The sequence below is a fragment of the Tursiops truncatus genome, chromosome 7 (genome assembly GCF_011762595.2).
Source record: "Tursiops truncatus isolate mTurTru1 chromosome 7, mTurTru1.mat.Y, whole genome shotgun sequence".
NCBI lineage: Eukaryota > Metazoa > Chordata > Mammalia > Artiodactyla > Delphinidae > Tursiops > Tursiops truncatus.
Window position 1 is genome coordinate 26,501,000 of NC_047040.1, and position 12,918 is coordinate 26,513,917.

At 38.6% G+C, this 12,918-nt stretch overlaps 1 protein-coding gene across 2 annotated transcripts in view; it reads left to right on the top strand.

Moving 5' to 3' along the window:
* Positions 1 to 283: 283 nt before the first annotated feature.
* Positions 284 to 12,918, top strand: part of ACADL (acyl-CoA dehydrogenase long chain) — a 38,586-nt gene continuing 25,951 nt past the window's right edge. The window contains exons 1-4 of one of the 2 annotated variants that reach the window (XM_019938990.3): positions 284 to 560; positions 4,616 to 4,771; positions 5,357 to 5,494; positions 12,533 to 12,697. In XM_019938990.3, coding sequence (XP_019794549.1) covers positions 484 to 560; positions 4,616 to 4,771; positions 5,357 to 5,494; positions 12,533 to 12,697 — 536 coding nt within the window. In that variant the 5' untranslated portion in view covers positions 284 to 483. The remainder of the gene's footprint in view (positions 561 to 4,615; positions 4,772 to 5,356; positions 5,495 to 12,532; positions 12,698 to 12,918) is intronic. The other variant, XM_019938989.3, reaches the window with a different exon arrangement.

Sequence of the window (12,918 nt, forward strand, 5' to 3'; positions counted from 1 at the left end):
CAATAAAGATGTTAAAACAAACCACACAAGCAACCCACGCTCAGGGTCGGCTTTCCCTGGCTACCAGGAAGTCGGCCAGCTGTTCTTGCAGCGACGCTTCTCTTTAATAAACTCTATCTTCCTCACAAAAAAAAAGAAAAACAGAAAAAAAAAAAAAAAAAGAACAGCTTAGATATACAAAAACGCCGCAGGGAAAAGTTGAATCGTTTTGCATTTAGAATCTTTCCATTGGTAAGATTCTAGAGAGGGGCGTGTCCCAACGCTCGGCGACACGCCACCCGCCGGACCACAGGGGATCGCGGCTCCGGGCTCCGGAAGGGCGCCCAGGGTGCATCTACCAGAGCGGCTGCGCGACGTTTTTCCGGCGGGACTGCACGGAGGAAGGTTCTGGGGACAGTCCGCTGGCCCGGCGCCTGGCCTTGCGCGCTCGGAGTCACCGAGAAGACGAGTCCGTCGCCCCTGCCGCCCCTCGCTGTCCCAGCCATGGCCACACGCCTCCTCCGCAGGGCCCTACGCTTGTGGGGCGGCCGCTGTGCGCCGAGCGTGCCGCCGGCATCGAGGTGAGTGCCCGCCCCGCTTCAGCTGCGCCGGCCGGGAGGCTGCAGGGCAGGGCTGCGACACGCACACCGCTCCTGGGGGCTGGGAACCAGACGGCGCGCGCTCAAGCGGCCGGCTGCATCGGCCCCCGGGACTTGGGCTGAGCTGTTGGGGCGAGAGAGGGTGGGAGAAGGGGCTGGGCCTCGCCCCTTGGCTCCCAGAACCTGGGTCGGACCCACTGGCGCGAGCGCGTGGGCGCCGGCCTAGCAGCTTCAACTTGGTGACAGCCGAAGTCGGGGGGAGGGGGGGCGGGCGTCCCTAAATTCTCCCTCTCTGGCCCCAATCCAACCCGTCTGGTTCTGAGGCCTGTGGTCGGCACCGTGAGTCTGCATTTCGAAGAGTTCCTGCGAGGCGAGGGCGGGGAGTCACCCCTTGGCCACAGTTGCACGAGTTGGAGCTACGACCTTTGGCCCAGTTAGATCTGTGGCAAAAAGGCACCGCCCTATAGTGAACTTGGGAGCTGGTATTCCACCGCCTCCCAGATCTTGAGAAAAGCACTTGCAGCGACACTGACCTAGAGAAGTGCCATGGAGAAGACATCCTGGAACAGGAAAGACCTGGCGACGGCCCGTTAGACGATGAAATTAACTTGAGATTTAACAAATCCTTTAATTAAGTAAATGCAGAGGAATTAATGGAGAGAGTTTCTAAGTGGCTCAGTGACTATTAAGGTAGTGTTTATAAGATCAAAAGCTTCCTGTACCGTCTGACACCTCAAATACAGTCATTGGATAAACAAGCTGGAAGCACCGAGGATTCCCTATTTAATGAGAGTGACAGGATGGATAAATTAGCTCATGGCGGCCTTATGGTAACTCTAAGATGCTATGGGAGCAGGAAACAAAACTGCTGCTCGTGAGGAGGGCTGGGAAGGCTTCACCGAGGAGTGACTTTACATTCGGATACACATACTTTTCTAAGCTCTTCCCCGAACTTCATAAGACAGTGATGCTCAAACTTTTTAGTATCAGGACTCCTTTGTGCTGTTAAAATTAGAGGACCTCCAAGATCTTTTGTTTATGTGAGTTTTATTTATGGACATTGATGTCAATAGATATCTACAAAACTGGGAAATTTTACAAATATTTAGTTTACATAAAAGTAACTCATTACATGTTAACATAAATAACATCTTTATGAAAAATAACTTTTCCAAAAAAAAGTGAGATGAGTGACATTGTTTTACATTTTTGTAGATCCCTTAATGTCTGGCTTAATATTAGACAGTCTGATTTTCATACCTGCTTCTGCATTGTCAATTGTGATGTTATTTTGGTTGAAGTATAGGAAGAATATTGGAAAAAGGAGGACCTGAGGGACCCTCTGGATAGGTCAGAGACTCTAGTTTTATTATAACAGACTTCTTAAACTTTAATGTGCATATGAATCACTTAGGAATGTTATTAAAATACAGTCGACCCTCGAACAGCATGTATTTGAATCGCGAGGGTCCACTTACATGGGAATTTTTTTCCATCGTAAATACTACAGTACTACACAATCCATGGTTGGTTGAATCTGAGGATGCAGAACCGTGCTTTGGAGGAAGCACAAATATGGAGGGCTGACGGTGGGGTATCATGGATTTTCAACTGCATGGAGGTTGGGCGTCCCTAACCCCTGTGTGTTTCAAGTGTCAAATGTACAGACTGATTCATTTGGCCTGGGATGAGGCCCCAAATTGTGTATTTATAACCAGCTCCCTACCTGAAGGTGCTGGCAGAGACTGTCTCCCTTTTATAATGTAAATGAGGTTTTAAAAATAATGATAATAATAATAAGTAGAGCCTAGCCTGTTAGATGAGTAGCAGTTTAATGCTTTAGGAAAACAATGGACAATTTATTCAGTACAGATTTCCTGGTTTTTATGGGGAGAAAAAGGGCTGATTTATTTTGTACGGGTTCCTTAGTCTTGGCAAAAAATGGATATTCCAACAAACTTACTGCCAAGTGTTTTGATTTTCTTCTCTCTACATGTTCTCTCTTGAACACTTTTGACTGATCTGAAAATCTCTGTTCTTTCTGGCACTTCTTTCACTTTCCTTTGTCTTGGTGTGTTTTACTTAGAAATGTTCCAAAGATTAATGTTACATGGGATATAAAATTTTAAGATCCAGGCAGACTTGGATATAAGTTCCACTCTATTATTTACTAATTATGTTGACAAATGATTCAGTGTCTTAGAGCTCCAGTTCCCTAGTCTCAGCACATTTTTTTCCTTGAGGAAAAATCCCAAGTATGGACCAATGTGTGCATTATAAAGAAATTGGAACGAGTCATTTCAATATAGGATGAAGTAGATTTTAGTCTCTTTTACTGTAACATTACAGTGGTGTGCAAGACCCTTGCTCACTGTTGTATCCCAAGTTACCCGAATGGTTCCTAGTACATATTAGGCACTCAGAAAGTATTTGTTGGCTAAATGAATAAATAAGCTATTAAAAATGATGATTTGGCTGACAGAGTAGCAAACCAGAAAAACGTGAAGATAAAAGGCAGACCAGGTATAAAAAATGTAATATTAAAAGTTCTCAGCTAAAGGTTACCACTTAAAAGACATTTCAGATTGTATTAACAAATAAAACTCAACTAAAAGTTGTATATAAAAGATAAGTCTAAAGCAAAATGACACAAAATACATATTAAGTGTATTAATCAGCTCAGGCTTCCATACCCAAATACTATAGACTGGATGGTTTAACAACAGAAATCTATTCCTCATAATTCTAGCGGCTGGATAGTCCAAGATCAAGGTGCTGGCCACTTCATTTGGTGGTGAGAGCTCTCTTCCTGGCTTATAGATGGCCCCCTTCTCCCTATGTCCTCACTAGGCCTTTCCTTGTTGTGTGCACACAGAGCTATATCTCTCTCTTCCCCTTCTTATAATGTAAGCCAAGCCTCTTGGTTTAGGACTCCACACTTATGACCTCATTTAACTGTAATTACCTCCTCAAAGCCATATCTCCAAATACCATTACATTGGGAGTTTGAACTTCAACATGAATTGGGTTGGAGGAGGAGGCAGGCACAATTCAGTCCATTGCATTAAGGAAAAATATATAAACTGGAAAAAAATAGTACATTTCAGGGGAAAAAAGATTGAAATAGCCTAATTGCCAATAAACAAGACTGGGTCTTTTCTGGACTAAGAAGAAGAAGAGGAAGAGAAAGAAAAGGGAAGGAAAGGACAGGATAGGATCAGATCAGGTCAGGGTCCAACTAAGGAAGAGAGAAACCCAAAACAATATGATGCAAAACAGAAAAACATCTTTTGGCGATATTTATATATATGATAAAAAGTTTTTTTATATGTGAGCTTAAAAATGTACAAAGTGGTACACAGAGTTTCAAAATCTTTTCAGGCGTACCCCCGGCCGGGGCGGGGGGCGATCTGAAGACCATTGAACAAAAGGAACTACAGAGCAGTCTCTTTTTAAGCTTAATATGGGGGGTGGGGGGGTGCGGGGAGAGGGAAGGTCAGTTTCCAAAGATTTTGAATAATTCTGGACTAATCCCTACAGAGACTGGTGGGTACTTTGATTTTGCTTTACACCCAGATTGTAATGTGGCAATAAAAGTCAACACAGTTTGCATCCTATACACCTGCCATTTGAAATTGTATGATTCTGGATAAACTATTAATGGGGGGGTTACATTATTTTAAAAATTGTACATTACATGAAAACTTATCAGTATTATTCTATTGTACTATTTGAATTTTACATTATTTAATCGGCATCACCATACAGTACTATGCTATATTCTACTTCAGCTCAAACATGTGATTAGTTCTAGGCATGACATCCTCTTTAGGGATTTGGAAGTAAAGACTGAGTTGAATAAGGGTAAACTACTTCTTAGTCTCATCCAATCGAGAGAGATCCTAAAGTGCTGCTGCTCAAATTTGAACCAGTTTGTCAAATTGCAGACTCTTTCCTTCATGTTGTTCAGTGACTTTTAATTTGGATGCGAAGAGTAACAATTCACTTAATTTTCTTAATGTATGTATATTTTTAAGATGTTCTCATTCTGGAGGGGAGGAACGTCTAGAAACTCCTTCTGCTAAAAAATTAACAGATATAGGAATTAGAAGAATCTTCTCTTCAGAACATGACATTTTCCGGGAAAGTGTAAGGAAGTTTTTTCAAGAAGAAGTGATTCCTCATCACGCAGAGTAAGTCGCACATTTTCTTTGAAAGTAATGCATGTTAGAAGTCCAAGAAGGACCATTTCCTAGAATGCTCTTCGTTGTTGTCTAGAAAAAGTACTGTGTTCAGGGCTTTATTAACATTTTTACCACTCTTCAGTATAATACTGTAAGATTACGGGATTCTTAAACTAGTTCAAAGCTTCTTAAATGAGTTTTAAAATATACAATTAAAAAATATGTTGACCTAATCGACTGCCAGTTTTTTCTCCTGCAAAAAATGGGTTTATGGTCCACAACCATGGTGATCTATTGCAAGTCGCTGCTCAGCAAGGGAAGGAGAGCACTTTCATAGAGAGGAAAAGGAAGTTGGGAGGGCTAGAGTAAACAAAGAGTCCAGGGCTTTTCAATGACTGAGTCTTTCCTGGGAAAGAGGAATCTTTCTTTTACTTGTTGGGCCCTGCTATTGTCACAGGGTGTGAGAGCACCCCCTTTTTAATTACCTTAAATTAAGGGACCATTCCTGAACAAAATCATTCATATATTCAAAATGTGGCCATTTAAATAATATGAAAAACATTTTTCTGATTTTAAAATGTTTATTACTTGCAGATGGGAGAAAGCTGGAGAAGTGAGTAGGGAGCTTTGGGAAAAAGCTGGAAAACAAGGACTGCTTGGTGTCAATATTGCAGAGCGTCATGGTGGCATTGGGGGGGACTTGTACTCGTCAGCTGTTGTTTGGGAGGAGCAGTAAGTATGGAAGCATTTGAAGTTGAGTCTTGTTTCGTCAGTTCACTTTTCTGAGTGATGATTTTAAACTGTTTTCTAATCTTCTTATAAGATTGAAAATCGTCTTTTAAGTTGTTAAAATAGGTGCTTCATTTCTAATTGACCCATGTGTCTGTTTCATACATGAGAACAAAGGAAGATTTCAGTTGATAAATGGGCAAAAGATTGGAACCAGCAATTCATCAAAAAAGAAATGAAAATAGGTTTTTTAGATGAAAAAAGTTTATCCTTACTACCAATCAGATGCAAATTAAATTAATCTGGAGGTATAATTTTGAGTACAAAATTTAGTGAAAATGAAAAATCATAATAACCAGTGCTGACAAGGTTGCAGTGAAAGTGACGCATTCATATACTCTTGGTGATGTTATATATTGGAACAATAAATGCCTTGGAGATTAAAAGCATGGATACATAAAAAATGAAAGTATTTCTGCTCTTAAATATTGGGTTGGCCAAAAAGTTTGTTTGGTTTTTTTCCATAAGATGGCTCTAGTAGCACTTAGTTGTCTTCAACTTCATTCAAAACAATTTTGTTAGATTATATTGTGACAGCTGTCATATTAGCGTGCATTTAAAAAAAGACATTAAAATTGGTGAATTTTTGTGTAGCCATTTTAATATTGAAGGTGGAAGAAAAGAAGCAACATTTTTGGCATATTATGCTTTATTATTTCATGAAAGGTAGAAATGCAACTGAAGCACAAAAAAAAAGATTTGTGCAGTATATGGAGAAGGTGTTGTGACTGATTGAATGTGTCAAAAGTGGTTTGCAAAGTTTCGTACTGGAGATTTCTTGCTGGACGATGCTCTCCGGTTGGATACACCAGTTGAAGTTGATAGTGATCAAATTGAGACATTAGTTGAGAACAATCAATGTTATACCACCTGGGAGATAGCCGACATACTCAAAACATCCAAATCAAGGGTTGAAAATCATTTGCACCAGATAGCCTCATCCACCAGAGGGCAGACAGCAGAAGCAAGAAGAACTACAATCCTGCAGCCTGTGGATCAAAAACCACATTCACAGAAAGATAGACAAAATGAAAACGCAGAGGGCTATGTACCAGATGAAGGAACAAGATAAAACCCCAGAAAAACAACTAAATGAAGTGGAGATAGGCAACCTTCCAGAAAAAGAATTCAGAATAATGATAGTGAAGATGACCCAGGACCTCGGAAAACCAATGGAGGCAAAGATCGAGGAGATGCAAGAAATGTTTAACAAACACCTAGAAGAATTAAAGAACAAACAAACAGAGATGAACAATACAATAACTGAAATGAAAAATACACTAGAAGGAATCAATAGCAGAATAACTGAGGCAGAAGAATGGAAAAGTGACCTGGAAGAAAAAATAGTGGAATTCACTGCTGTGGAACAGAATAAAGAAAAAAGAATGAAAAGAAATGAAGAGAGCCTAAGAGACCTCTGGGACAACATTAAATGCAACAACATTTGCTTTATAGGGGTCCCAGAAGGACAAGAGAGAGAGAAAGGACCCGAGAAAATATTTCAAGAGATTATAGTTGAAAACTTCCCTAACATGGGAAAAGAAATAGCCATCCAAGTCCAGGAAGCGCAGAGAGTCCCACACAGGATAAACCCAAGGAGAAACATGCCGAGACACATAGTAATCAAATTGGCAAAAATTAAAGACAAAGAAAAATTATTGAAAGCAGCAAACGAAAAATGACAAATAACATACAAGGGAACTCCCATAAGGTTAACAGCTGATTTCTCAGCAGAAACTCTACAAGCCAGAAGGGAGTGGCATGATGTACTTAAAGTGATGAAAGGGAAGAAGCTACAACCAAGATTACTCTACCCAAGGAGTAATCTCATTAAGATTCGATGGAGAAATCAAAAGCTTTACAGACCAGCAAAAGCTAAAATAATTCAGCACCACCAAACCATCTCTACAACAAATGCTAAAAGAACTTCTCTGAGTGGGAAACACAAGAGAGGAAATGGACCTACAAAAACAAACCCCAAACAATTAAGAAAATGGTAATAGGAACATATACATATTGATAATTACCTTAAATGTGAATGGGTTAAATGCTCCAACCAAAAGACACAGGCTTACTGAATGGATACAAAAACAAGACCCACTTCAGACCTAGGGACACATACAGACTAAAAGTGAGGGGATGGAAAAAGGTATTCCATGCAAATGGAAATCAAAAGAAAGCTGGAGTAGCTATACTCATATCAGATGAAATAGACTTTAAAATAAAGACTATTACAGGGGACAAAGAAGGACACTACATAATGATCAAGGGATCAATCCAAGAAGAAGATATAACAGTTGTAAATATTTATGCACCCAACATAGGAGCACCTCAATACATAAGGCAACTGCTAAGAGCTCTAAAAGAGGATATTGACAGTAACACAATAATAGTGGGGGACTTTAACACCTCACTTACACCAATGAACAGATCATCCAAACAGAAAATTAATAAGGAAACACAAGCTGTAAATGACACAATAGACCAGATAGATTTAATTGATATTTATAGGATATTCCATCCAAAAACAGCAGGATTACACTTTCTTCTCAAGTGCGCATGGAACATTCTCCAGGATAGATCACATAGTGGGTCACAAATCAAGCCTCAGTAAATTTAAGAAAATTGAAATCATATCAAGCATCTTTTCTGGCCAAAATGCTATGAGATTGGAAATCAATTACAGGGGAAAAAACTTAAAAAACACAAACACATGGAGGCTAAACAATATATTAGTAAATAACCAGGAGATCACTGAAGAAATCAAAGAGGAAATGAAAAAATACCTAGAGACAAATGACAATGAAAACATGATGATCCAAAACCTATGGGACGCAGCAAAAGCAGTTCTAAGAGGGAAGTTTGTAGCTATACAAGCCTACCTCAAGAAACAAGAAAAATCTCAAATAAACTATCTAACCTTACAGCTAAAGGAACTAGAGAAAGAAGAACAAACAAAACAAAGTTAGCAGAAGGAAAGAAATCATAAAGATCAGAGCAGAAATAAATGAAATAGAAACAAAGAAAACAATAGCAAAGATCAATAAAACTAAAAGCTGGTTCTTTGAGAAGGTAAACAAAATTGATAAACTATTAACCAGACTCATCAAGAAAAAGAGGGAGAGGACTCAAATCAATAAAATTAGAAATGAAAAAGGAGAAGTTACAACAGACACCACAGAAATACAAAGCATCCTAAGAGATGCTTTGGCAACTCTGTGCCAATAAAATCGACAACCTGGAAGACATGGAAAATTCTTAGAAAGGTATAACCTTCCAAGACTGAACCAGGAAGAAATAGAAAATATGAACAGACCAATCACAAGTAATGAAATTGAAACTGTGATTAAAAATCTTCCAACAAACAAAAGTCCAGGACCAGATGGCTTCACAGGTGAATTCTATCAAACGTTTAGAGAAGAGCTAAGACCCATCCTTCTCAAACTCTTCCAAAAAATTGTAGAGGAAGGAAAACTCCCAAACTCATTCTATGAGGCCACCATCACCCTGATACCAAAACCAGACAAAGATACTACAAAAAAAAGAAAATTACAGACCAATATCACTGATGAATATAGATGCAAAACTCCTCAACAAAATACTAGCAAACAGAATCCAACAATACATTAAAAGGATCATACACCATGATCGAGTGGGATTTATCCCAGGGATGCAAGTATTCTTCAGTATACGCAAATCAATCTATGTGGTACACCATATTAACAAATAGAAGAAGAAAAATCATAAGATCATCTCAATAGATGCAGAAAAAGCTTTTGACAAAGTTCATCACTCATTTATGATAAAAACTCTCCAGAAAGTGGGCATAGAGGGAACCTACCTCAACATAATAAAGGCCATATATGACAAACCCACAGCAAACATCATTCTCAATGGTGAAAAACTGAAGGCATTTGCTCTAAGATCAGGAACAAGACAAGGATGTCCAGTCTCGCCACTATTATTCAACATAGTTTTGGAAGTCCTAGCCATGACAATCAGAGAAGAAAAAGAAATAAAAAGAATCCAAGTTGGAAAAGAAGAAGTAAAACTGTCACTGTTTGCAGATGTCATGATTCTATTCATGGAGAATCCAAAAGAGGCTGCCAGAAAACTACTAGAGCTAATCACTGAATTTGGTAAAGTAGCAGGATACAAAATTAATGCACAGAAATCTCCTGCATTCCTATACACTAATGATGAAACATCTGAAAGAGAAATTAAGGAAACACTTCCATATACCTTTGCAACAAGAAGAATAAAATACCTAGGAATAAACCTAACTAGGCAGACAAAAGACCTGTATGCAGAAAACTATAAAACACTGATGAAAGAAATTAAAGATGATACCAACCGATGGAGAGATATACCATGTTCTTAGATTGGAAGAATCAATATTGTGAAAATGACTATACTACCCAAAGCAATCTACAGATTCAATGCAATCCCTATCAAATTACCAATGGCATTTTTTACAGAACTAGAACAAAATATCTTAAAATTTGTATGGAGACACAAAAGACCCCGAATAGCCAAAGCAGCCTTTAGGGAACAAAACGGAGCTGTAGGAATCAGACTCCCTGACTTCAGACGATACTACAAAGCTACAGTAATCAAGACAATATGGTAGTGGCACAAAAACAGAAACACAGATCAATGGAACAAGATAGAAAGCCCAGAGATAAACCCCTGCACCTGTGGTCAACTATTTATGACAAAGGAGGCAAGGATATGAAATGGAGAAAAGACAGTCTCTTCAATAAGTGGTGTTGGGAAAACTGGGAAGTTACATGTAAAAGAGTGGAATTAGAACACCACACACAAAAATAAACTCAAAATGGATTAGAGACCTGAATGTAAGACCGGGCACTATAAAACTCTTAGAGGAAAACATAGGAAGAACACTCTTTGACATAAATCACAGCAAGATCTTTTTTGATACACCTCCTAGACTAATGGAAATAAAAACACAAATAAACAAATGGGACCTAATGAAACTTCAAAGCTTTTGCATAGCAAAGGAAACCATAAACAAGACGAAAAGACAACCCTCAGAATGGGAGAAAATATTTTCAAATGAATCATCGGACAAAGGATTAATCTCCAAAATATATAAACAGCTCATGCAGCTCAGTATTAAGAAAACAAACAACCCAATCCAAAAAATGGGCAGAAGACCTAAATAGACATTTGTCCAAAGAAGATGTACAGATTGCCAAGAAGTACATGAAAAGCTGCTCAACATCACTAATTATTAGAAAAATGCAAATCAAAACTACAGTGAGGTATCACCTCACACCAGTTAGAATGGGCATCATCAGAAAATCTACAAACAACAAATTCTGGACAGGGTGTGGAGAAAAGGGAACCGTCTTGCACTATTGGTGGGAATGTCAATTGATACAGCCACTATGGAGAACAGTATGGAGGTTCCTTAAAGAAGTAAAAATAGAATTACCATATGACCCAGCAATCCCACTACTGGGTGGTGGGATGAATTGGGCGATTGGGATTGACATGTATACACTGATGTGTATAAAATGGATAACTAATAAGAAAAAAAAATACATTAAAGCCGAGTGGAAATGTAAAGAAAATTCCTAGAAAAAAGAAAAAGCATTTGCACCAGCTTGCGTATGTTAATCACTTTGATGTCTGGGTTCCACGTAAGTTAAGCAAAAAAAACCTTCTTGACCATATTTCTTCATGTGATTCTCTACCTAGACGTAATGAAAACATCCGTTTTCAAAACAAATTGTGACGGGCGATGATAAGTGGACACTGTACAATAATGTGGAATGGAAGTGATCATGGGGCAAGCGAAATGAACCACCACGAACCACACCAAAGGCCAGTCTTCATCCAAGGAAGGTGATGTTGTGTATATGGTTGGATTGGAAGGGAGTCATCTATTATGAGCTCCTCCTGGAAAACCGAACGATTAATTCCAACAAGTACTGCTCCCAATTAGACCAACTGAAAGCAGCACTTGACAAAAAGTGTCTGGAATTAGTTAAGAGAAAACGCATAATCTTCCATCAGGATAACACAAGACCGCGTGTTTCTTTGATGACCAGGCAGAAACTTTTACAGCTTGGCTGGGAAGTTCTGATTCCTCCGCCGTATTCACCAGACATTGCACCTTCGATTTCCATTTATTTAGGTCTTTACAAAATTCTCTTAATGGAAAAAAATTTCGATTCCTTGGAAGACTGTAAAAGGCACCTGGAACAGTTCTTTGCTCAAAAAGATAAAAAGTTTTGGGAAGATGGAATTATGAAGTTGCCTGAAAAATGGCAGAAGGTAATGGAACAAAAGGGTGAATACGTTGTTCAATAGAGTTCATGGTGAAAATGAAAAATTTATCTTTTATTTTTACTTAAAAACCAAAGGAACCTTTTGGCAACCCAATATAAAAAATAATATCTATGTACAAACATCATTGCCATGTTAGATCATAATCCCCCAGGTTTGGAAGCAATCTAAATGTCCAGCAGTAGGACAATGAAAAAGTATATTGTAGTACATAAGCAGTTTGTAATATTTTGCAGCTATTTATTGTGATAAATTTTGTAAGTACAAAATTTATACCATGACTGCAGTTATATTAGAATACGTATATCCTTATGGCAAAGGTCATTTGCTAAAATGAAAATAGTTACTATGTTAGGGTAATACAGTTATAGGTGGTACATTTTTTAAAATGTTTTATCTTTTATTTCATTACATACGTGATCATTGAGCTCTGCTAGAGCACTGTTACTATGTTAGAGCCAGAAATTAAAAGGTTAGTAAAAAAAAAAAAAAGAGAGAAAACCTTCAGAAACTTCATAGGTTTGCGAGGAGACAATCTATTACCACATAATGTGATAGGACCTTTAGTACTTCGTTGTTGTTTTCTAATTGAGAAATCAAAGAACTAAAAAGAGAACAAAATAACTATGTTGTGCCTTAAACTGTCTTCTCTTTTTTCTTTCTAAGAGCATATTCGAATTGCACAGGCCCAGGTTTTAGTCTTCATTCGGATATTGTCATGCCCTATATTGCAAACTATGGCTCAGAAGAACAGATTAAGCACTTCATCCCCCAGATGACTGCAGGGAAATGTATTGGTGCCATAGCAATGACAGAGCCTGGGGCTGGAAGGTAAATCAACATTTGGTTGATTTTGAAATGCTGGAAGCAATGCCTTAACAGCAAATGTTTTCTCAGTACCTGCTTTATACAACACTCTGAGTGATATGCTAAGACAGATACAAAGATGAACACATTGTCATTTCCAACCTTAGGTAACTTCAAATTCCAGTAGGAAAATAAGGCCTTATCATATACAAATAACAACACAGCAGATTGTATTTTATGTTGTA